At 30.1% G+C, this 26,890-nt stretch overlaps 1 protein-coding gene across 1 annotated transcript in view; it reads right to left on the minus strand.

Annotated features, from left to right (window-relative positions):
- Positions 1-26,890, minus strand: part of LOC122520675 — a 79,641-nt gene that overhangs the window by 14,644 nt on the left and 38,107 nt on the right. The window contains exon 4 of the mRNA XM_043640873.1: positions 21,218-21,432. Within this exon, the coding sequence (XP_043496808.1) occupies positions 21,218-21,432 (215 nt within the window). The remainder of the gene's footprint in view (positions 1-21,217; positions 21,433-26,890) is intronic.

The following is a 26,890-nucleotide window of genomic DNA, read 5'->3' on the forward strand; positions in this document are numbered from 1 at the left end:
TTTTTCCTCCTTCTTCTTCTTTTTTTTTTGCAAACTTTAGCTAGCATTTTGAGATGATTCGAGAGACATTAAGAACGCATTTCGAATGTTTTTAATATTGCAATATTATTGTTCGAGTTATCCTTCGTACGAGTATATATATGACGTAAGGGTATTTACTTTTTTAGAAGAACTATGTCAATGAAATTCAAAAGTGTCGCGCAATGCGTTACAATGGAATGCAAAAGGAAAAAGGAGAGAAAAGAAAAGAAAAAGAAAGATAAGGAAAAAAAGAGGTACAAAGGCAAAAAAAGAAGAAAAAAAGGTATAGAGAAAAACGGAGCGTACGTTTGTACATACCTGTTAAATATATGTGTACTTTTCTACGTGACATATGTACAATGATTAATACACTACAATGATGCGCGTATCAAGGAAATGCAATGCGAGATCGTGCGAGTTCACAAAAGATAAATGTATTTTATTATTTCTTATACACGTTGAAACTTTGACTTCTGACGTCATATTGTAAATTAAATTTGCTTGCTCAACCCTTTTCATCCATTCCTATGTCGCATTTCTTATACAACTCGAACTATTATTTCGAATTTTTTTTTGTTTAGACTCACAAAAAGTGCAATTATTAATTATATTTAATAACGTTTAAATCTGATTTTTGATTCTATCAAATATATTTTATCATAAAATTTTTCTTCGCATAAAACATTTCATTGAAACTATCATCTTTTTGTTTTATTTTCTTCTACGATCTATTTTGCAAATCAATTAAAGAATTACGTTGGATAGGTAAAATAAGAAAAAATAAATAGCGCAATAGTGTTTAAAATAAATAACATCTATATTCAAATCAAAAGTTACTAATAACATTTTCATTTATTCTATGTATTTTTTTTTTTTTATAATAAAAAGCATACCTCATCTCCAAACCTAATTTTACTCTCCTATTCGAAATCGTTACGATTAACAATAATTCACTCGTATTAATCTAAATGTTAATTAACAATTTTTAGCTGAACGTAAACGATAATTACGATTAATGACGAACAAAAAATAAAAATTAATAATAATAACAAAAATAATATAAAAAAAAAGAAAAACAAGAGACAAATTATGTACGCAAATTTGTTTCATATTTCTTTTTTGTCGATAAAAGAGTGTGTGGTGGGGAGAGAAGGGGGCAAGGTAAAAAAAAAAAAAGAAAATGCACAGAATGGATCGTTAAATTTCGACAATAACTTTTATATCCTACGCCGGCGATATCGCCGATCTTTCTGGGCGTCGAGACACGCTCTTTCGAAATTGTTCTCGTTGAAGTGAGTCATTGGAAAAGAAAAAAGAAAAAAAAAAGAAAAAACGAAAAGAGAGAGACAGAAAAAAAAAATCATTATACGACGTGGGCGCAAGGATAAATCCTTGTGTTAACTGTAACACGAAGGCGAATATTATAAATCGTATATGTTAATCAGTCTTTTTAATAATTTTCAAATTCAAAATTACGAAAGAGAAAGAAATGATTCGATTGAAAGAAAGAAAAGAAAAAAAAAAGAGAAAACGAAATGACGAAGAAAAATGTAGGCGTCAATGACAGATGTTTATGAAAAGTAATCAATAATTCTAAATCATTAGATGGAGGAGATCGTTTTTCAATTCGAAAAAAAAAATGCTAAACTAACTCTTATACCTTTCTTTTTCCTTTTTTTCAGTATTCCTTTCTTCTGTTGTCCTTGAAAGACAACAAACTCGGGAGAGGAGAATCTTCTTTCCAAGAGAAATCGAGTTTTGTATTATCTTTTTCTTTCACTCTTTCACGTTTTTTTTGTCTATGAGTATATATATGTGTGTATATATATATGTGTATGTATTGGATGGACCATACCATTGAATTAGGCTTCTTTCACCCTTTTCCCATCCTATTTCTTATTCCATTCTCCTCACGGTTCGCTACTAAGAGAGCCACTTTTTCTTACCGAACGTGATATTTAAGGATCTCCGAAGGGGATACTTAAACTAATTCCACGAAACGAGAACTTGTACTTGAATAACCTATCTATGTATGTATCTCTTGTAACTTTGTAAGAAGAATAAGAAGAAGAAGAAGGGAGGAAAAAAAAAAAAGGAAGAACAAATTAAAGAAAGAAGAAACATCGCGAGAAGTATATTGTAATTTTATGTTGTTCAAACGTTCGTCGCGTTCGTATATTTTCTATTATTATTATTATTATTATTATTATTATTATTGATAATAATTTCAAGTACTTACATACATAGGCCTATATATATGTATTTTTCAAAAAAATAAAATAAAAATCAAATAAATGAGAAGAAAGTAAGAGGTTAGAAAGAAAAATGAATTACCCGTTGGTATCGTAATTTCTTAGGTAAATATAAATCTTTCCACACGTGCTTGTAAACCTTTGAGATATTTAGCTTCGTTAAAAGCAAACGTTTGCTTTAGTTAGAACACTTCTCACCCCTTTCCCTTCCCCCTTCCACCCACCCACGACTATCTACCTCTCTCTCTCTCTCTCTCTTTCTCACATACTTTTTTCTTTCTTTTTTTTCTTGCTTTGTGAATATTTAAATATTCATTAACAACTTAAAAGGATACTGATGATGACGGACACGAAATTTACATCAGCACTAAAGACGAAACGTCTTATGTTGTACCCAAGTTTAATCGCATTCCTGGTCCTTTCAACGATCTATTCTCGATATATATATATGTTGTATACACACATACTACATACATACATACATATTTGCAAACTCAAAGTCGTTCTGGCATTCGGACTCGTTCAACCAGATTCACCTTTCCGTTTTTGCTGCCTAGGAGAATCTTAAGTCTCGTCCTCTTTTTCTTTTTCTTTTTCTTTTCCTTTTGCTTTTCCTTTTTCTTCTTCTTCTTCTTCTTTATTTTCCAATTTATCCGCATACTTTTAACGTGAATTCACGTACAGAAATAAGAAGCTTAGTTTCTCACTTTCAAACGACATTGATCGAATTTCTCGACACTCGAATTCGTTCTCAGTTTCAATTCATTCTTTTATAAAAAATTTTTCGTTTATTCTAAAATTATTTTAATTTTCTTTTCTTTTTTGTATCGAGTTAATTTCGTATAATGAATATTTGTTTTTACTGGAATCATTTATTCCTTTTCTCATATATATATATTCATTATAAATTATGTTTGCTTAATAAATCAATTATTTGACTTCCTCTCGATGACCTTCGTTTTTTTTTTACTACACGTATCTTTCCCTTTTGCGCATACATTATTTAAATTAGTTTCCACTCTTTACTTTTCTTTTTATTTTTATTTTTCTTCTTCTTCATTTCCGTTTGTTAATTTTAGACAAACTTTTTATCTGCTACGTTAAACACGACGAAGTTAAATATTTATATAACATTTAAATATTCTCTTATTATATGTTAAAAACAAATGTTCACTTTATCATAATGATATTATCAATTATAAATAATGCTATGATTGACCTAGCAAACAAGTGTCAAGAACCTTAAGAAGATGCTTCCGTAATAATCGTTCATTACGGTTTAATACTTATAGAAGTTAGATTACCTTGGCTCGTTATAACGGAAAAGGTCGGCCATGTTCATAGGAAAGGATTAAAGAAAAAAAAAAAAGAAGAAAAAGGGTTGAAAACGTTAAAGACTTTCACACGGTCGTGATTTCCTTGCTCATCGTCTACCGAGCTAAACAATTTCCGGGGATCCTTCAAGTTTCCTCAATGATCGTTTTCTATAAGTTACTTCATTCTTACACACTTATTTTATCTAGTTATAATTCTCACGATTGTCTAATATAAAAAATGAAAATAAAGATGGATTCATAATGATTGGTATTGTAATGAACTGCAACAAACAAATCGTCCCTTTAAGATGACTCGTACTTTACTTTTCTAATCTATTTTTCCCTTTTTTGAATAATGACTAGTCACATTCCTTTAATCCTTTCTCGGAAGGCAAGCATTTGTTTCGCGACTCATGCGAATTCCAAATGTCAAGGTAAGAAGTCTTCTATAATACTCTGGTGGCAAAATAGAAAACATTTAAAGCCTGTTTCCACCTTCCAATCTTTTACTAGTTGCTGCTGTTGCTGTTCCTGTTCCTTCTGATTCAGACACACTTGGTAGCTCCTTCTAAAGTCTTTTAACATCTTGCAGAACACGCTTGAAGCTCGGGATTTGCTTACGAGATTGAACGTCTCTTCTTTATGGGATATAAGCGTCGAGAAACGGAAAGAGAAGTAGTATATGGTGGTGGAGCTACGGGGCTCATGGCTATTGAATAATCGTAGGCTTGAATCTTACCATAGAGTATTCTCTCCTTCCTGCTATATATTTCCTCTGGCAGGATTCGAGCAACTCCACCTCTCTTCTTTGAACAAAATAAGAAGAGGAAGAAGGAAGAGGAGGAGGAAAAGGTGGAAGAGGAGGTTACAAAGTCGAACGTAAATCTTTTACCTTTTGATATAACTTAATCGCTAGACTCACCGTGATTTCTAATGCTAATCACACGTTAGTCTTACAAATCTTCATCCTGTTAGATCCCTTCCTTCTTGGTCAGAAAATTACGAAAGGGAACAAGTGTAGGGAATATACGGGATAAATAAGAAAACAGAAAGAAGATCAGGATCTACGATAAAACTTTACTCATGTATGTCGTGTCCAGAGTCCTACTACGTATACCAGATGAACTACATCGATAACTAGCAGTGGTTAAACACAGTATTATTACTCCTTGATACCAATTAGCCTTTTATTTAAGTACAGATCGATTCTACGATTGGAAGGAAGGAAGAAAGGAAGAAAGGAAGGAAGGAAGGAAGCTATCCAATAACATTGATCGACTGATCGATTAAAAGTTTCCTTAGGATTTGATCTTAAGATTAACTCGATCAATCTATATATATAATTCTTATCTGAAGAGAAAGATCTTCTTGGAAGTAAATTAATCTAACATGTATTAGATACTACTTCAATAACCTATTGGATTTTAAGATAAGAATACAAGGTATAAGAACAAAAGATGATGAAGAATAAACTACCAATAATAATCCTTGTTTGTTTTCTTACGGTATAACAAATTGCACGTTCAATGGTAGAAGTTTCACGAATTTAAGTTGTCAGGAAATACGTGCAGAAATTTTATTTGAAAAAGTAAGGGGAACAAAATAAAAGTATTCGGTAGTCACAGAACATCCAATTAGATTCAACTTAAACATCCTATATAAACATACAAGGAATAGGAAAAAACTACGATATTCGATAAGAATCCACGTTTAAAATTTAAAAGGGTAAAGAAACAAAAAATTACAAATCTTCGTTGGTCACTGTGTATCGAATTAGATTCAATTTAAACATCCTATATAAAAGATACAAGGAATAGGAACAAACTAAAATAACCAATAAGAATCCACGTTTAAAATTTAAAAGGGTAAAGAAACAAAAAATTACAAATCTTCATTGGTCACAGAACATCCAATTAGATTTAACTTAAACATCCTGTATAAACATACAAGTAATAGGAACAAACTAAGATAACCAATAAGAATCCACGTTTAAAATTTAAAAGGGTAAAGAAACAAAAAATTACAAATCTTCATTGGTCACAGAACATCCAATTAGATTCAAAGATTCAACTTAAACATCCTATATAAACATACAAGTAATAGGAACAAACTAAGATAACCAATAAGAATCCACGTTTAAAATTTAAAAGGATAAAGAAACGAAAAATTACAAATCTTCGTTGGTCGCTGAGTATCGAATTAGATTCAATTGAAACATCCTATATAAAAGATACAAGAAATAAGATAGAAACTCTAGAATAATCAATAAAGAAACCTTGTTTGTTCTCTTACGATAGTACAAATTGCACATTCAATGATAAAACTTTCAACCGAGTTAAGTCGTAGATACAAAGTTGCTAGTTGATTTCAGGAAATCCGTGCAAGAATGTTACTTTGGAGGGCCGGAGAAAGGGATAAAAGTTGTCGCGAAGAGATCTCGTCGGCGTACCACGGCGCCAGCATTGTCCCTCAGGTCTCCTGGACAAGCTTAAGTGAGAAAGAGAAAGAAAGAAAGAAAGAAGAAGAAGAAGAAGAAGGAAACGAAAAATAAGAATAAGAAGAAGATAGTATAGCTTGACTCTCGACTTCCAACAGTGGAAAGGGTAAGAAGGAAGAGGTAAAGAGGAGGAGGAAAGAGGAGGATGGAAGGGACAAGAAGAAGAGGACGGCGGTCTCAGGGCAAAGAGAAGGACTTGGGGAAAGACCGGTCTCACCTTCTCTTTCTTTCTCATTGGTTAGAGTTATGGCGTATCCTTGCGAACAGGCGTCCTCAGCCTGCGAAAGCAGCCGCAGGAGGTGCCTTGCTAGCCCTCAGTCAGAGGTCAACGAGGATGGAAGGACTTGTATATATCGACGCTTAGCTAGAAAGAGAGGGAGAGCTAAACTTTAGCATATTGTTCAGGGGTTCTCTCTCAAAGATCTTTTAAGATACTTCTTCGATTCACCTAAACGATTAAATAAGTTTCGGTGTAACTTTACGATAAACCTTTTTGAGATACTCGAAGGTTCTCAAGCTAACTATACTATTACAATAATGATGGTGGTGGTGGTGGTGGTGATATGGTGGTTTAAGGAAGTTTAATGTTCTTATGGTTTACACTTGAATACTCGATGATGTCATCCTTTTTTTAATGGGTAATGAAATATCCCTGTTTGGAAAATGGCAAGTATCTATTACCTACCCCCCTCCCCAACCCCCTTCTTCTCTTTTTCTCTCGAACATTACTTGGTTAGTATGTCTGTTAAAGGAAACAAGATAAATTCCATTACGTATGATAATAAAAAGTAAAAAAGGATCGAAATAAAAAGGAAGGAATTATTTATTTGGAGAGAGGAGGAGGAGGAGAAGAAGAAGTTCCGCGTTGCATTTCCTCGACTGTTAATCGTCCAGCTGAAACGTTGAAACCGCTGAAGCAATCAATACCGATACCGTTAGGGCATCTTGCCAAGGCCGTTATCCAGGTAACAGAAGGAAAAATTCTCGAGTAAACTATGCTGCAACTTGTTGCAAGAATTCGTGATCATTAAGATGTGAGAGAGATCTCGCGTGTGTTGTTATGATTTTAAGATACACTTTTACAAAAAAGAGGTATACTTTTGGTTCCAGTATGTTTCGTTTAAAAAAAAAAAACTAGTCTGTGTACTTATGTATGCACGTAAGAAGTTATATTTCTTTGGCGTACCAAAACGAATATAATCGCAATAACCTCAAAAATAATTTCAAAAAAATAACTTCAAAAAAAAAAAAACAAAAAAAAAGAAAAAAGGCTATATGCATTCTTGATGCATGGTTCAAAAGAAAGGTGAGGGAGTGAAAGAGGGGTGGGGGAACAATGGACCATTTGATGAAGGGGAGTCTACCTGGACGAGAAACGGCCAAGCCTTGGTCCACTGCTTGCGGAAAATATGCAGCTTCTTCTTCTTCTTCTTCTTCTCCTTCTACTTCTACTTCTTATTTTACCCTACAAGGCTCAACCGCCACGTACGTTTCAGTGGTTCTCAACCATCACTTCCTCCTCCTCCTCCTCCTCCCACGTTTTCTTCCAAATATGTCAAACTCTATTCAAGTTGACTGACACAACTGAAACCCTTTACTTATGCGAATAATCATAAGAATTCTAAAACCACTATGAAACTATGTTTCATCGTCATTCAACACTTTTCGATCAAAATAATCGATCATCTTCGATGATGTTGACGTACCGTAACATTATGGAAATGTAACGGATGGCATAACGGTTTACTTATTAGAAGTATAATACAGCATGACAAGAAGAGAAGCCCTGACGTTGCCACTAAAATGCTCGCTAGCCAACTTTGATGCTCTTCTTCTTCCTTTTTGTCGAAGCCGCTCTCTCTCTCTCTTCTCTCCGCCATTATGGTACTTAACTACGGGTATGCCAAAGCGAGTATGACCTTGAAGAAGTCCATTGGAATCGAACGATTCGAATTTAACGCTACGAACAGTTTCATTGTGATTACTGGAATTCTTCGTAGCTTTACAAAAGTCCTCCCATCCCCCTTCCCCTCCCGCGCCACGGGTATTGATGAACAAATAAAAAGGGAAAAAGAAAACGAAACGTATCCTGAATTTATCTCTAATCTCGATTAAACTTTCGAATTATCATTTTGTTATCGACGCATGACGACCTAATTTTTATTATTTTTCTGTTTTTTTTTTGTGTTTTTTTTAGAATTTTATCAATACAGATGAAAAAAAGTTTCTAAGACTTATAAATGAATTTAGATCGAGATTGGTCAAATGTTCGAATTTTTTTTTATTAAATCGCAAGCGAAGAAACAAAATTGTATCTCCGATAGAATATAATATATATATTTAAAGTATATTTATTTTAAGGATAATTGTGTTAAGTAAATAATAAAGTTAACAAATAACTTATATATAAACATATGAAGATACAATCAATTGTATCGAATCAAATATATATAGAATAGGTATATATATTTTCTAACGAAAGGTGATTAAAAAAAAAATAAACAAATAACGTACGATAAAAAAATGGTTTCATTCTATTTTTAATTTTATAATTAGCCGCATGCAGTCTGCATAGTCTTGTCTTACAATTAGGTGGATATTTTATATATATATTTCATTTTCAATTCGAAAAAATAAATCTCTAATGAACTTGTATCTTTATGCAAATGAAATGAGACGAGATCCGGGTAGCCAAAATCAGCGATGAACATCGTCTAGACGTATGATAATAAGTAGTAGTGTTGGTAACTGAATAGTGAATAAGTTCTTGGTGTTTGTCGGCACATAGTCGCCAAATGAGTTGGATAAAGATAGAAATATATAAAGAAAGAAAGAAAGAAAGAAAGAGAGAGAGAGAGAGAGAAAAAGAGAGAGAGAGTGGTAAATGAAAAAGAAGGTAGGATAGTGTATCCAAAGGAAAGGAAGGAGGTGAAAGTCGGCTATTAATTCTCTCGTGCACTTTAAAGACACCCAAGAAACACAACCAAGGTAGGGGGGTAATCGCGAAATGACCGCATGCTGGACAACGTTGAGTCCTTTCTTTCTCACGACGACGACGATCCTTCGCACGATCGTAAAGAATAAAGAAGAGGAGAGAAAAGAGAAAGAAGTAAGCCTTTACTATCTCGAAACGCCCACGAATTTTTTTTTCTTAATTAGATCCCACGATGATATAATGTTCTTTCTATTTTTTTCTTTTATATGTATATGTATACATGTATAATTAGTTGGCTAAACAAGTAGAATTCTATAAATAAAATATATTTTGTCAAACATTATTATTTAAGGGGTATATAAAGACACGGTAATGAACAATTTTACTATAACGCTTTGAATACTTCGTATCTCGATGATCAACATTTTTTAGAATAATATTTAACCCTTTGATTGCTATGGGCGCATATATGCGTCTAAGAAAAACCATCGGTATGTCCTATGGGCGCATATGTGCGTCCGGCGCAAACCATTGGTTGAGACTATGGATGCAAATGCACACTTGGCGCATTTTTGTTTGTATATAGAGAGTACTTATACTTTTTTGTTATTTATTCAATCTTTTGTCAAACATTATTATGTCGGTGAAGACACTGTAATGAACAGTTTTATTATAACGCTCTGAATACTTCGTATCTCGATGACCAACATTTTTTAGAATAATATTTAACCCTTTGATTGCTATGGGCGCATATATGCGTCTAAGAAAAACCATCGGTATGTCCTATGGGCGCATATGTGCGTTCGGTTCAAACCATTGATTGAGACTATGGATGCAAATGCACACTTAGCGCATTTTTGTTTATATATAGAGAGTACTTATACTTATTAGTTATTTGTTCAATCTTTTGTCAAACATTATTATGTCGGTGAAGACGCTGTAATGAACAGTTTTATTATAACGCTTTGAATACTTCATATCTCGATGATCAACATTTTTTAGAATAATATTTAACCCTTTGATTGCTATGGGCGCATATATGCGTCTAAGAAAAACCATCGGTATGTCCTATGAGCGCATATGTGCGTCCGGCGCAAACCATTGGTTGAGACTATGGATGCAAATGCACACTTGGCGCATTTTTGTTTGTATATAGAGAGTATTTATACTTATTTGTTATTTATTCAATCTTTTGTCAAACATTATTATGTCGGTGAAGACGCTGTAATGAACAGTTTTATTATAACGCTTTGAATACTTCGTATCTCGATGACCAACATTTTTTAGAATAATATTTAACCCCTTGATTGCTATGGGCGCATATATGCGTCTAAGAAAAATCATCGGTATGTCCTATGGGTGCATATATGCGGCTAAGAAAAACCATCGGTATGTCCTATGAGCGCATATGTGCGTCCGGCGCAAACCATTGGTTGAGACTATGGATGCAAATGCACACTTGGCGCATTTTTGTTTGTATATAGAGAGTACTTATACTTTTTTGTTATTTATTCAATCTTTTGTCAAACATTATTATGTCGGTGAAAACGCTGTAATGAACAGTTTTACTATAACGCTTTGAATGCTTCGTATCTCGATGACCAACATTTTTTCGAATAATATTTAACCCTTTGATTGCTATGGGCGCATATATGCGTCTAAGAAAAACCATCGGTATGTCCTATGGGCGCATATATGCGTCCAACGCATTTTTGTTTATATATGGAAGATTTATGTTACTTACTCGTTATTTATTCAATTTTTCAATTTTCAATATCCAAACACATACATTATAATTATCAAATTATAGCGTTTGAAAAATTGACCATTGATGAATAAACAATTTATATTGAAAATAAAAAATGTTTATATCGACAAAGTAATAACGATTGAATTTACATTTATATTGATGTATATTATTTCCATCGAGTATAGAAAAAAAAAAACTTATTCTAACATGAGAAAATGAATTGAACGATTATTGTTTGATCGGTTGATTGTCAATCCTATCGTATTGAAGTACGTTCATCATTAGAAAAAAATTGTTAACAGGATAAACCTTTACGATAGTACGTTGACGTTAACGATAAAATACGTCGTACGAGTATTAACATTAGATATTATCGTATCTAACGTAAATCGCTTATTTAAGATTCTTCAAACTCGTCTAACTTTAAGATTCAACTAACTGGATTGGGTTGGTTCGATCCTATGCGTCCTTTGATTTGATCGAAGGAAAAAGGCCAATCGTTTGGGTGATAAATCGTTGGAAAAAAGAGGGCTGTCGCTAAGCGAGATCAGAAAAAAGAAAGAAAGATATGGGCAAGGCTCATATGTAATTTACAGGCCGCGAGCTAAGATTTTACGATGTAATTGGGCCTCGGGAAGAAGTACCTGGTACCAATCCTGTAACCGGTGGTTACCTCACTACTAGGAAGATATTACACGGTCTACATATACCCTCCTATGCTACGAGAACTAGCAAGGGCACCATTTGCCGTACTAATGGTACCCACCACCTGCTGCGTAAACGAAAACGAAACTGGATATACACTGGAGGATGTTTCTCGCGATCAGAAATAATCTAATAAGAGTTGACCGAAAATAAAATTCTATTGAATACTCGAGACAAAATATTACTCACTTTTTTTCAAGAATTTATCTAACATTGTATTTAAATTGGATTTGAAAAGAAAAGAAAAAATAAATATACTAATTATTGGTATATGTTCTTGACGTATAATCTATTGTACGACTAAAAAAAAATCTAATTGTTTTACTGAAGTATCTCGTGTTCGATTAAAACAATTGGACAAAGTACGATAGATCAGTGAATATCCGAAACTTGATTAAGAATAAAATTCTAATGAATACGTGATTACTTTCTTCAAGAATTTGTCTTGCGTTATATTTGAACTTGGTTTGTTAAAATAAAAGAAAAATACGGATTATTATTCAATGTTCTTGAAAAATATTATTAAATGAATAACACAAGTTTTCATAAATTAATAATTTATATTATATATGAATTAAAATGATACTATAATTATTTTCAACAAATTATCGTATGCTCGATCAAACAAAAAAATCTTACAATTAGACAAAGTATTAGAAAAATTCTAAGATTATAAGACTCGATATTATCTTACACAGTCGAACAACAATAACAATCGTTTCGAGGGAATCTAACTTCTGAGAAATCTTTTCTCTTTGAAAGGAGTCACTTTCTGATCCTCTGGAAAATCAGATCGTAGTCGTTTCGAAAGTATATATTATTATGTATGCATGGCGTACATCGAAACAAAGAAAAAAGAAAAAAAGAAAAGTAACAAAAAAAAATCTAACTTTTTTCTAAATAATATATTCTTACACGAATATATTATACGATAAATCTTAACAAGAGAGAATATATAATTCTGTAATACCGATCGATTTAATTCCGTAGGATTAGAATACCTATCTATTTAATTCTAAAGAATTTTCCCTAGAAAATTCCCTAGAATTAAACGAATAGATCCTTAATTCTCTAGAATTAAATCTATCGACATTAAAATCATATACATTCGAATAAATTAAATGATCAATTGTAAAAGAGGGGGCGGGGGAGGGGTTACTTTTCAAGGACACTGGTTAGTTTGCAATTGAAATCATCATTCAACTGCAATGTCGTGCAGGCAATATAACTGAATAGATATTGATGTTAACTGCAAGTTGGTGCAGTTAGATGAAACGAAACGATAATTTACGAAGACGCGTATTATATATATTTCTTTTTCTTTTTTTTTTTCTTTTTAAAGTCTCGTACAGGCACCACCATTCGTAATAATTTCACGGGACGATTCGTTTTACGATCTTAACCGAGAATACCTAGGTGGAAACATATCCTTCATGGATTTATTGACAATTCGAAGTTAGTTGCACCCTTGGTGAATCGTTCAAACCCGTACCGCCAAGTGCAAGGGGGAGAGGGGGGAACTTTATTATAGTATCGCTTATAAAGCAATTAAACGAGTAGCGATAATCTTGCAGACTTTTCAATTTCCGAGACATATATATCATATTTATATATTATAGATGTAGAAATATATCTTTGCTGCTTTTTTTTTCCCCTTTCTTTTTCAATAATTTTATTCTTTTTTATTTACTGCAACTACTTTTCTTTTGAAACGTTTTTTTTTTTATATATACACCGGAGGAAAGATAATTTAATACGAGTACTAAATATACTAAATGAAATTTAATATGCTCGAGGATAAAAAGATGATAATTATTTAAACCAAAAAAAAGAAAAAATAAACCAATAAGTAATGATTAAAATAAATATTGTAACTTTACACTCTCTGAAGATGATATAATTTAATATTAGTATAATATTTAATATACTCGAGATAGAAATACGAGTATACATTTTATTACATACATAATTATATATATAAATAAGACACAATTTAAAAAATATCCATAATTTGTTGTCACCATTTGATATTCAATATAAAAAAAAAATCAAATGTGTAACAAAAATAATGTAAAAAAAAACACATAAATATCTGGACTACTAACATAAATAAACGAAGTAAAAGTTTAGTGAAAATTCATTAAATGTTACTTTCTTGAAACGCTGTTAATGACTCGGTATTGAGTTAATTGGAAGCCTCTACGTTGTCTCTATTTTACCTGATTTATTTATTTCTTTCTTTCTACTCCCTCCACACCCCTGCCCATCCCTTCTCACCCCTCCTCTTTTTTTGTATAACTTTTTAAACTTTTTCTTTATGGATGAAGATGATCGGTAGGATCAAGAAGATACACAAGTGTAAAAATGAACGAAGAGAGGCAGATGTTATTGCTGGTACATACTAGCACGGAGGCGGGCCCCGGTGCTGCAACAGATGCGCTATTTGAATATGTCGAACTCGTCTGACCACTCGTTGCTAACTCTCCTTTCGCGTGTTTTCTAAGATCTATCGAACGATTCAAAAGTTATTTATCACGTTTCTCATGTATATATAATATATAAATAATATATAAATATATATATATAAAATATATATAAATATATTTATACGATAACTTATCATCTTATGTTTAAACATTTTGTTTTTTTTCTTTAATTCGTCTTACATTAAATTTAACGGTAATTATGTGTTACTATATGATAATTCGAAAAAGAAAATGTCTGCTCTGATTCGAATGAGAAAAATGTAATTACGTTATCGTATTTTGTAAAAAATATATATTATATTTCATTTTGTTTTCCTTTTCTTTTTAATTATTCGTACGAAAATCATTCGTTTTGAATGTTTCTTCTCTCCTCTTTTTTGTTTTTCTTTTATATTTTGTTTTCCATTTTGTAAGGTGGAGTTACAAGTTTTTAGGTTATGTTTCAAAATTTAATTACTTTCATCGAGGATCTTTTTTTTTAAGTTAACTTTTTGTTTTTCTTTTAAATGCTTGCATTTTATAATATGAACAAGAAAAATAAACAATTAATTGAAAATTAATCGAAGAAGAAGAGTAATTAATTTCTTTAAATCATTTCGAAACTTTATAACTTTTGTTTAAATTGTTGGCCTACTTCGTATAATTTAATCTTCAAAAAGTAAATATTTCTTTCGTCGTTTTCTATGACATTTTATTAAGAATCATTTTTTCATGACTGAAAAGAAACTTATGCAATAGTTTATAAATTAATGATGTTACTTATTTTTTGAAAATAAAGTGAAAGTCACATCTTTCTCTCTATCTCTGTCTTTTATTTTACTATCAATGAATAAGATCATTTTATCCGATATTACGAACAACAATGAATATCAATGTAATTCTTGTTTGTCTCTATAAGGTGACGTAAATTCATCGACCTCGATCATGTGGAATGGAGAAAGTGAAATAACGAAATGGACAACGCACTTCGGTGAATAAATTTCGAACGAGGAAAGCAAAACTACATATGTAATATACCAAAATACATATATGCGTCATATATGTTGTATATAAATTATTAAATAATATAATATATATTTATAATAAAATTTTAATAAAATATATTTGCAATAAATTTTAATAAATTTGGAAGAAAAAAAAATATTTTACTTTCTGTCATAATTAATGTATATAATAATAATATATTAGATGTACCAATTAATTCAATACATTAATATTAAATTCATTGTATCAATAATAGCCAAATTTTGACGATACTACGTTTCTCGATCCTTGAAACCTTGAAATATTTTATTATCTAATTTGTTATCATTTATTGAACAATCCTGTATTCCTTTCGATGATCTTCCATATACATATACATATACAATAATATACACGTATCATACATATATATACATGATCTTTGAAATAAGAGAGAGAGGTACGAAATATGAGAGAGTTTCGTGTATTACACGCAGGACACACGCATACACGCACATTACATATATCGTATTATAAATAATATACTTGTATATGAACATAGTATGGAAACTTATAGTAACAAATCGAATAGAGACTTTTACTTTTATGATTCAAGCGTGGGCAAAACTCACGTCACTGCCCACAAGATGTTCAACGACACCCACTCGAAATTCTCGTTTTAAGGTCATTTCGTTGTCGTCTAAAAAAATTATTCGTCGAAATGTAATAAAAAAAAAGAAAAGAAGAAGAAACAAACCAAGTAGAAAAAATTTAATTACAGACAGGTGACAATTAGAAAGCTGATCGTAAAACATTCGAACGTTTTCTTCGATGAGTTAGCAATAATAAATATATAGATAGGATTAATGCAAAATTCAAGGAAAAAAGAAACTAAATTCAAGGACATTGAAGCGTTTGGAGAAAGCGTCGTACCAGAGATTCTTTTTATTTTTTTTTTTCTTCATACGAGTGATACGAGCCTATAATTTAGACGACGACATGCGTTCGTAACGATGAGACAATTTGTTATAAAATAATTGTTACTTACTGAGGGAAAATTAGTTTTAAAAAGTAGACCACATTGAGATGACATGTATAATCGTTGGTTTACTCGAGAAAAATTTACGTACTTTCGTTACTTAATTTCGTAATTAAGTTAATTTTAATTTTTGTTTTTTTATTTTTAGAAATTTATGTAAAATAATTGTTTACCATATGTTAGATTGTTCGTATTGAATACCAAATAAAAATCATAAAAATTAAAAAAGTACAAAGTACACCAAAAAATAAATATATAATATTATAATTTCATTTATACCGTGATATTTTAATTTGAATATATACAAAATTAATGTTACGTTATTTTTGTTAATCTACGATATTATTTTCTTTCTTTTTATTAAATTAATTTATAAATAATCGATACTAATGAAATACTTCTATACGTTAATTTATTATGATATATTTATTAATGATAAGTTACCACGCAAGTTACTTTTTTCTATCTTTTTACTAAATTATATAATAAAAATAATTTTGTTTGTATAAATTTTTACAAAAAAAAAAAGAAAATAAAAAATACAGAAAAAAAAATATCCACGAACATTATAACGTAGCAATATTATTATTATTATTAACTTATTTTGTTATTCTCCTATGAATTCTCCTCTATTCACTTGCATCTGTCGGATGCAAGTGAAAGACATATTATATGCATATGCATGTGAGAAAAGTTTGAAAAATATGTAAGAATTATTACGAACTCTCGTCTATTACACGCGATATCATTAATAACGGGTGTATTAAACGTATAATATAAGAAGTAAAAGTATCACGAACTTATTTGCACGGTTAACTGGATATTCAAGCGTAAGATTCAGTATGAGACAAACGAGGTGCCGCCTCTTGGTGGCGAAACACGTTGGTGAAGGTGCACGCCAACGACAACTGTGACGAGGAAGGAAGACACACGCCTTACTTGTAGGCCGTGGAAAAAAAAAAAAGGAAAAAAGAAAGAAAGAAGGATGGGGGGAGGGGGACTGGTCCGTAAATTGAAGGATTAATGCCATCGATAAATCTTTTTCTTTTCAATTTTCTGTCTTCCCTCGAACCCCCACTCATTCACCCGACCGAATGAGAAAAAAATGATCGATATGCAATGAGTTCAATTTTTTTTTCCCAAAAAAAAGAAAAAACAAAAGAAGACTGTGCAAACATTTATTCAAATCACGTGTGATTTTATCTATGTAAACACATACGCACACGCGAAAAATCACACTTGAGAAATTGGTTACGCAAGTGTGCAAGGGATGGTTACCGAGAAGTACCTTATTTGGATTCTTCTATTTAAGTTCAGACGTACCTTGAACTAATCTACGAGTTAATTACCTATTCCAAACACGACGAAAGCAATTTATGTTAATTTTATGGATTGAGAAAACCATTAGTTCTCTTTCTTTTTTTCCCATCTGTTTATTTTTTTGTTACTATTCAATTTTCTCATTCTCGTTGAACGTATTGTTTCATGACAATTCTTATATCAATATTATTTGTAATAATGTTTTTCGTATTAACTTATTATTAAAAGTATTGTTTCATTATATTTTTAATATTTTATTCTTAATATTGTTTATATATTTGATATGTAATATCTTCTAATTATTTAATAATTATCTATATAAATTATAGATAATATAATCATATTATATAAAAACATATAAGAATATGAAGAGTCATCTTACATATAATATATAAAGAATATAAAGAACATCTTGTTTTTTTTTCTTTTTAAATTAAACATTAACGAAAATTTACTTCTTCTTTTTTTTCTTTTGGAAAATAAAATATATTGGAAGATTTATTCGGTATTGGTTTTTGTCAATTGGTATTTTTTAAAGGACCTTCGAAAGTTGTAAACTGTAATTGCACTAAAGAAGGGATTGTAAAACTGCCCACAGTCCATCGTACGGTCGATCGCACGCCCACGACGACCTCGAGGAATCTTAGAGGTCAAAGACTTCCTACGTCCTGCACGAGCTAACCTCTCACGAACATTGAATCCCTTTTATATTTCACGACAAATTGTTTCTTTGGCCCTTAATCGTATCATCCTATATATATTAATTATATTCATTACCAAATATCGAATAATTTTATTATCATTGATTACTATATTGCAAACAAATTTTGTATTAATTCTTTATTTTCATTTAATCTTTAATAGCCTAATTTCATTTCATTTTTTATCATATATATATATATACAAATTATATAACGATAATTGTTGTATTAAAAAAATTCAAAAATATACGATTTAACAATTACAGAAGTTTAATGAATCATTTAAATAATATTTCAATGTTTTATTAATAAAAATAAAAGTTTCTTATTAACGAAATTTCCAAACTCTGCGAAGTTCCTTTAGTATGATTTCACTTTCTTTATACTTTCTTTTCCGACTTTAAAAGAAATAATTTGCATAAAAATGTAAATTGGCAAGATCGGAGGAAATCAAAAGAGCGAAACCAAACCAAACTGAACCAATATAAAATTACAGTCATCGTTGTTTCGATGGATTATAGACGGTTTTACAATCATTTCTTTAACAATTACAGTTCAAAACTTTTGAAGGTCACTTAGAAAATCAATTTAAAAAAAACTCAATGCCAATAAACGCAAAATGTTACGATTATTATGAATAAATGACATTGATTATCTAATTAAAAATAAATATAAAAAAAAAAATAATAAAACGATTTATTTCTCGATATTTAAACTAACCGTTCTAATTATCACAAATAATGATCATAAATCGCGTAGGTTATCGATCGCCCGAGGATCGTTGTAATCTTTATCGATCGACGTAAATCGATAATTTTCTTTAGATCATTTTTCATCCGTACGATTTTATTCATCTTCCAATCGTTCCGCACCTTAAGTCCTTTCACGATTTATTCCGATGATTAGAATAACGATAAGCATCGGTAAATGTAAGTAAAGACGAGGACAATTATAAAAAAATATTAATAAAAAAAAAAAAGGAAAAGGATGAAACGTGTCATAAAGATTCGTTTATCTACTTGGATCACAATCAGCATTCACGTATCTATCTTTCCATTTAAAATTTAAAATGACTTCTAAACACATTATCTTATACATTATATATACTTAAGTTTTCTAAGAATAGTTTCGAGAAAAGAACGAAGAAGAAGAAACAACTGGAAGGGGAAGGAAATTAATCGTAAATTGAACCAATCGTTTGTATCCTCTCAGTTAAAGTATTCGCGATCCTGATTGTTAGTCCATTATCTACAAATGGAAGGAAGCAATTGTGATCCGTTAAGGATACGTTTATTTGCTTATGTATTATAATATGTATAAAGTGAACGATACTATCAGGAATATCTACGCGTTAAATTTACAAATTTTTCTATAGAAATAATTATTTGTTAGGTAAAATATAATTATGTATAGTTCGAAAGAAAAAGTTTATCATGTTTAACGAAATATAGTAATAAAATAAATATTTGATATATATAATTTTAAATGCACTAATAAAATATTAGATTAACCAATAAATAGATAAATAATATAATATTATAACATACTAAAATAAATAAACATTATTTAAAAAGATATGAAATATTACAATTTTCAAAAATCACTTTCAACTATTATCATTAAAACATTATCATTAAAAAAATACAATTATACTAAACATAAAAAAAAAAATATACTTTTACTTACTACTTATTCCGAAATCCTAATCAAAAATAGTATATATTACAACAATCACACACAATATAATAAATACTATACCATAATACAACCAATTTCAACACATAATTATTTAATAATCAATCCAACAAATCAATGAATAGATGTCCAATTGTTTGAGTAATAAGGTTCACCCTGTATATCTTCGTATACGCGCGTGTATGCATCTCCCCCTCTCTATCTTGTACTCGTGCGATCCTCGTAAGAAGAAGGCTGCGAGTCCGGTCACATAACGGTCCAGTTATGGTATGGCAAGGAAGTGATCTCTCGCCTCGACACACGATTCCTTCGTTACACGAACGTGTAACCCCTCTTCCTCATCCTCCTTCCCCTATCCTTTTCCTCTTTCTCTTCCTCATCCTTATTCTTATCCTCCTCTGCTTCTTCTCCTCCTTCTTCTGTTTCTTACTCTTTGGCATGTCCTTCTCCCACTCATTACTCAACCTTATCTACAATTTAGTCTTGTTCATCTTCTTCTTCATCTTCTTCATCTTCATTTTCACCTTCGTCTTTCCTTCATCTTCATCTTCATTTCACTTCTAACTAACTTTAACATTCACATTAACTTCAACTTCAACTTCATCTTCACCTTCAACTTCATCTTCACCTTCATTTTCAACTTTAACTTTAACTTTAACTTTAACTTTAACTTTAACTTTAACTTTAACTTTAACTTTAACTTTAACTTTAACTTTAACTTTAACTTTAACTTTAACTTTAACTTCATCTTCAACTTCATCTTCAACTTCATCTTCATCTTCACCTTTATTTTCAACTTTAACTTCATCTTCAACTTCTACTCCAACTTCAACTTCAACTTCAACTTCATCTTCAACTTCATCTTCACCTTCATCTTCATCTCCATCTTCATCTTCATCTCCTTCTTCTTCTTCTTCTTCTTTTACCACTATCCTTTCAGCATGTACTCACGCGTGTATTCTCGCCTCAGCAAGCTTTTTTCAAGCTTTTTTCTTACAAGTGAATACGTACAAGCACGAGCGATCGTTAAGCTTCGTCACGCTCATAGTCCTCGTGTTCGTACGTCGAACTTCTAGAGAATTAAATCTCTGCTTCGATAATATTTTTTATTTTATTATTTATTTATTTTTTCCTTTACTATTTTTTTTCTTTTATTATTATGTTTGTGTGTGTGTGTTTACACGATTTAATTCAATTATTTCGATATACGTCAATATAAGTTAAAAACGAGTAAGTTCATTTGAATTGTTATTTGTTTTGTTATCGGAAATTTATGTACAAATATTTGTTATTATGGTATCAATAAGATTTTTTATAATATATTCTTATGAAGATATATAATATTATTTCTTTTTTTTTGTAATATGAAACAAAAATAAATCGAAACTTATTTTTTATCCTTATCGTTAGCATGCATTAATCCTTCCCCTCATATTAATTATCAAATTAAAAGATCTACTTAATCTTGTAAATAAATCAACTTATGGTGTATCGTTTAAGATGCATTAATTGTAAAACAGCAATAAATAAAACTCACCAATTCGGTAGGCATCGTATTGCAAGATCTCAAAGGCAGATTGTAAGTTATCGGTGAGGGTTGACTCCTGTATTCCTGCAGGCAGGAACTGTTTTTCGATAAACCCCGGGGATAAACCAAACCGTGGAAATCGGTTTTACCCTCGGTCGAAATGTGCACGATTATTGATTCGCTCGCGCACTCGATTTGCACCGTGCTCGCTATCGCCACAGTTGCTGTAAATAAATAAGAAGAAAATAATTATATTAACAATTAAATAAATCGTTCAAGATAATTATTAATACTTAAAAAAAAATCATCATATCTAATTGCAAAAGATAAATCAATTTAATTTAAATTTAATAAGATATTCTATTATTGTATATACAGGGTGACCAATATAAATGGAAAACAATCGTATTAACCCTTTGAATGTTATGAACGCATATATACGCTTGGTAAAAGTTTACAGCATATATACGTATTTTTTTTAAATTATGTAAGAAAAACAAAAACTTTAATTATTAAATATAATCTATTATGAATAGACACGATTAGAATAAAATAAATCAACGAAACAAACACATCAGCAATAAAGTAATACCGTCCCTATTAAACATTTCAGCTAAGAGTATTCAGCACTCAAACGGGTTAACAAACTTAACAAAAAAATAGTTGCATTATTTGATAAGATTGCAAATCTAATTTTCTCGCTAAGTCACATTATTGTTTTGTTTCGTAGATAAAAAAAAAGAATTCCCTATAAAAAAAAAAGAATACACTGATTATCTATTAACATTCGTTTCATTATTTTCTCTCAATAGCTGGCGTAGTATATTGAATTTAAATTTAAAAAAAAAAAAAAAGAAAAAAGAATAAGCCAAGTACGCATTATATCAACTGGGATTAACAATAAGCAAGGACGCATAATTTCTGCTTCGATATTAATTAGAAGGACGAGCGCGAATCGCACGTTCATCGGACGCGCTAATGCGAGGCTAATTCGTTTAATGGGTAACACCAAGCGTACTCTGTAAAATTAATATAACGGTACCAGCACGGATCGAAGGATCAATTAAATCGCCGTACTCTACCTTCGGCCATTGTTCACCACTCTCACACGATCTATAGATCGTACAACGTAGATCCTTGTGAACGTGATCGAAAAATTTAATTAATATTCTATATATATATAGAGAAAATATTCTTCTTCTTTTTTTTAATATTGACCTAATTTTTTAATTTTAATAAATAAATATTATTATTTATTAATTTTAATACTATATAATTACTAATTTTTTCATTTTAATAAATAAATATTATCATTTATCGTATTAGTGTTTGTATTTACAAAAGAAAAATACTAAAAATAATTTCTATTCGTAATTATATTTATATACATATATATATTTTTTTGAAATAATTTTTTTTATATTATATATTATATTAATTATTTCATATTAATTTAAAATATATAAGACAAAAATGAAATATTTTATAAAAATATTTTAACTGTATATGTCATTACCATTCTCTCTTTTACAGGTTTGAGGGGGGTTTTTTCCTCTTTTTAAATTATGTATAATTTATTTATTATATATATATATTTTTCATTCTCGAGACAATATAAGATTCACTAAACTTTAATTTTTAATTACAAGAATTCGATGAAAATCTAGATCCGTATTCGTTGGCCCGTAACCAATTACCGCTGTAAACTAAATAAAAAAAGAAAAAAAAAAAACAATCACCAAAGTAAAATAAAATAAAAAAAGGAAATCTTATCTTTCTTACTGTTAGCCATGAAATATAACGGTTGGTAAGTTAAAACGGAATTTACGGAACGGGAGCTGTTTGTCTTTCGAGTTAGTAGTCACGAAAGCCCAGAGTGTCTTTTGTGTCTATACGTGCGATGAAAATCGAGCAATGAAAATGAATTGAATAGGAAATCGGTCGTTATTTCTAAACGCAAAGCAGTCGTGACATTTGAAAACGTCAAACAACTACTACCGGAATTTCTTAACTGGAATTCTTCGTTAATAATAAGAATCATCGGTCGTATTATCATTATCATTGAGCCACGGAGACAATGATGAGATAGTCATGAACTTGACTTTAGTGTCGTTCGAGTCAGTCACGCCGAGACAATCCTTACCATTATATCTTTCCATTTATTTATATCTTTCTTTTCTTTTCTTGATATTATAATTCGATTTATTTGTCATATTAATACTCTTTTTTCTTTTTCTTTAATATAAATATATTTAATAATTTTAAATATAATATATATGAAAAATATTATATATATTAAATTATTATATTATATATAATATATATTTTAAACTTAGCTATTGATTTTATATATATATAAATATTATACATTTATATTTAATATAATATTTAATGTTTAAGGATTAATATTTGAATATTAATTTTCAATTGAAATATATCAAAAATTATATATTAAATTATTATATTATATATAATATATATATATATTAGACGTAACAATTGATTTTAAATATTATACATTTATATTTAATATAATATTTAAGGATTAAAAGAGATTTAAATATTAATTTTAAATTTAAATATTAAATACAATATTGCATCAAAATCGGCATATTTTTGTCGTTAAGAAATTCGGCATTTATCCGAAATATCAACGAAAGTTTTTTGATAATAATATAGTTCGTATACAACATCGTAACGCAAACATAAATATAATATACATATTATAATGTATATACACAACTGTTGTGTAAAATAAATTATTAAATCGATTTGTATAATATTTTAACTTACAATTAGTCCATGTAAGGCATATGTATTATTATAAATATATCAACTAATAATTTATATATATAATATATATTACTATCTTATATAATAAATTAAAAATGTCAATGATATTAGTCAATATATAAAATATTGTATTTAAAAATAAAATATAATTACACATCTCTCTCATTATTATAATTATTACGACTAATGCTATTACTATATTATAAAAATAATAATAATAATAAAAAAAAAGAAACAAACGCATAGAATAAATAAATAATAAATTATTAAAGAATTAAAGAAGTTAAAAAATAAAATCAGCTGATTGTCGGTGTGAATACACTAGATAAAAGAGAATAAAAATTGAGTGTAAGATGATCAAGAATACGTCGCATAGATTATTAAAATAATTCTCATGAAGTTGGGGTAACTGGTAAAATGGAAGGAAAAGAATAGTAACAAAGTAGCAATTACCGGCACGCTAAAAATTCAAGCGCGTTCTCGCGGTAAATGAAAAGAAAGGAGAGGAAGATGATAGAAAAAAAAAAATTGCGAGACAATCGAGTCATGTTGAGCTCAAGTAGGCGCCAGTTGTGAAAACATTGAAGTGGGACCGAGATGGGACCGAGATGGGACCGAGATGGGACCGAAATGGGATCGAAGTGGGACCGAAAAGGGACTGTTCGTGATACGAGAATCTGCGGGTTCGTCGACCGGCCATTGCCCTACTCTTCTTCCTTTTCCTTTTCCTCTTCCTCGTGCTTCTTCTTCTTTTTCTTGCTCATCTTCGGATCATCTTCCTCATCTCTTGTACGCTTTCATAAGATGATTTTGGTATTTCGATATCACTCGTAGAACGGTCCCCCAATGAACAGGAAGATTAAATGGAGAAAGAAAATTTAGATGAAGAAAATGATCTTTCATAACTTTCATCTTTTTTAATCTCGTTCGAAAAGAAATCATTGATTTTGATTTTCTTTTTATATTTCATTCTCTCTTTTTCCTTTTCAAATAAAATATTTATTTAAAATCCAATATAATATAGTCTTTTTTCCCCGAGATACTTTGATTATTTATATACATCTTGTATTTTAATTTATTCTATTTATTTCATCTATTTTCTTTTTAAATACAAATATTTGTTTAATCCAATAATATATTATTTTTAAGCCCCCCCCCTCGCCGAGATACTTTTTTATCGTTTTGTACATTTTGTTTTCGTAATTTATTCGCGAATAAAATGAAAACTGTAGAGATCATTAAATTCATTAAAATTGATTTATGGAAGATTCACGTACAATTTAATAACTGGAATAATTAAAATTAATCTTGATTTATGGATCTTCTTTTTTGTTCTCCGTTTTATGTTTGCAAATCATCGAAAAAAACGGAGAAGAGAATTTGAATAACTTTTCAGTCAAAAAAAAAAAAAAAAAGAAAACATCGGTATAAATTAATAAGAATAATTTTCTACATAACAACACGAATATATATAGATATACAATAAAAAATATATAAAGTACATATAAAATAAATAATATATGTATAAAATGATATATAAAAAATATAATAAGTATATATATATATTATTTTCATACATCCGTGAAATAAAATAATATCACGTTTAATTTGCGTATAAAATTCCCTAGAATTAAATGACTAGATTCTATACACATATATGGTAGAGTAGAATAAATCCATCATGATGGTCGAGAAATAAAAAAAAATAAAAAGAAAAAAAAGAAAAGAAGAGGAAGAATTAAAGAAAAAAAAAGGAAAGAAGAGAAGAGAAGAGAAGAAAGAACAAAGAGAGGTTAAATTCGCGTGTAAAAAGGCGTGAAATAGGAAGGAGTAGAATCTAGAGGTAAGAAAAAGGGGGAGAATAAGAGAGGAAGTAATCGAGAAATAGACAGAGATGGAAACACAGAAATAGAGAGAAAGAGAGAAAGAGAGGAATAGGGAAACAGAAAGAAAGAAAGAGAGAGAGAGAGAAAGATTGTTATCACGAGAGGTGAATCAGAAAGATAGAGGCTACATTTTAACGGCGACAGTGAGACTCGGAGTGGTGCCCAAGTCACGCCGGAAGTCTAGGGTACTTGACCTTAAGGTCCGTTTCCATGGCTAGAGAACTTCTTTTCTTTGTTCGTTCATGAAGAAGAAGAAGAAGAAGAAGAAGAAGAAGAAGAAGAAGAAGAAACGTCGGTTGATGTTAGCACTGGGCGCAGAACGATCGTAAAAATGGTAATGAGCTAATGTTGTTGGTCGTTGTCATCGTAGTTTGTCTCGTTCTCCACCCCCCACCCACCCCCGCACACCTATCCCTTTCTTAACTATTTCTTTTTCTTGAATGATCATTGGATCATTCCCCATTTTCACTTTTTTCTTTTCATTTCCTTGCTTCATTCCTTCTTTGCTTCTTCTTCTTCTTTCTTCTTTTTTATTTTCTAAGAAGAAGGAAGGAAGTTCAAGTTCCTGAAGGAACGACACAAAGGCGTGTCAAGGTTTTCTCCTCTCCGTAATTCGCATACGACACGCGAGTTTCAACTTCCGTTCTTATCCTTTTTCTTATTCTTCTGCTTCTTTTCCGTTCGCAGTATAACGCGTATCGAAAAATCACGAACTTTTCGTCGTATTCATTTGTATGTCATCATTCTTTTCGAGATTGCAATGGAAGATTATTTTCAATGAAATGGTATTTTTATTTGAATAATATTTCTATTTTTTTCTTTTATTTTTATTATAAATGCGGATATTTTTAAAAATTATGTATATTTGTTTTCTCTCGATAATTTGTATCCTTCGATTGTTAAAGGCTATGATTCAGAAAAAAGAAATTAAAAGAAATGTCAACGTATATATTAATGACTCTGAGTTCGAGTGCTATGACGTCACACACACACACACACACAA

This window comes from Polistes fuscatus, unplaced genomic scaffold, assembly GCF_010416935.1.
Source record: "Polistes fuscatus isolate 324 unplaced genomic scaffold, CU_Pfus_HIC Scaffold4, whole genome shotgun sequence".
Taxonomy (NCBI): Eukaryota; Metazoa; Arthropoda; class Insecta; order Hymenoptera; family Vespidae; genus Polistes; species Polistes fuscatus.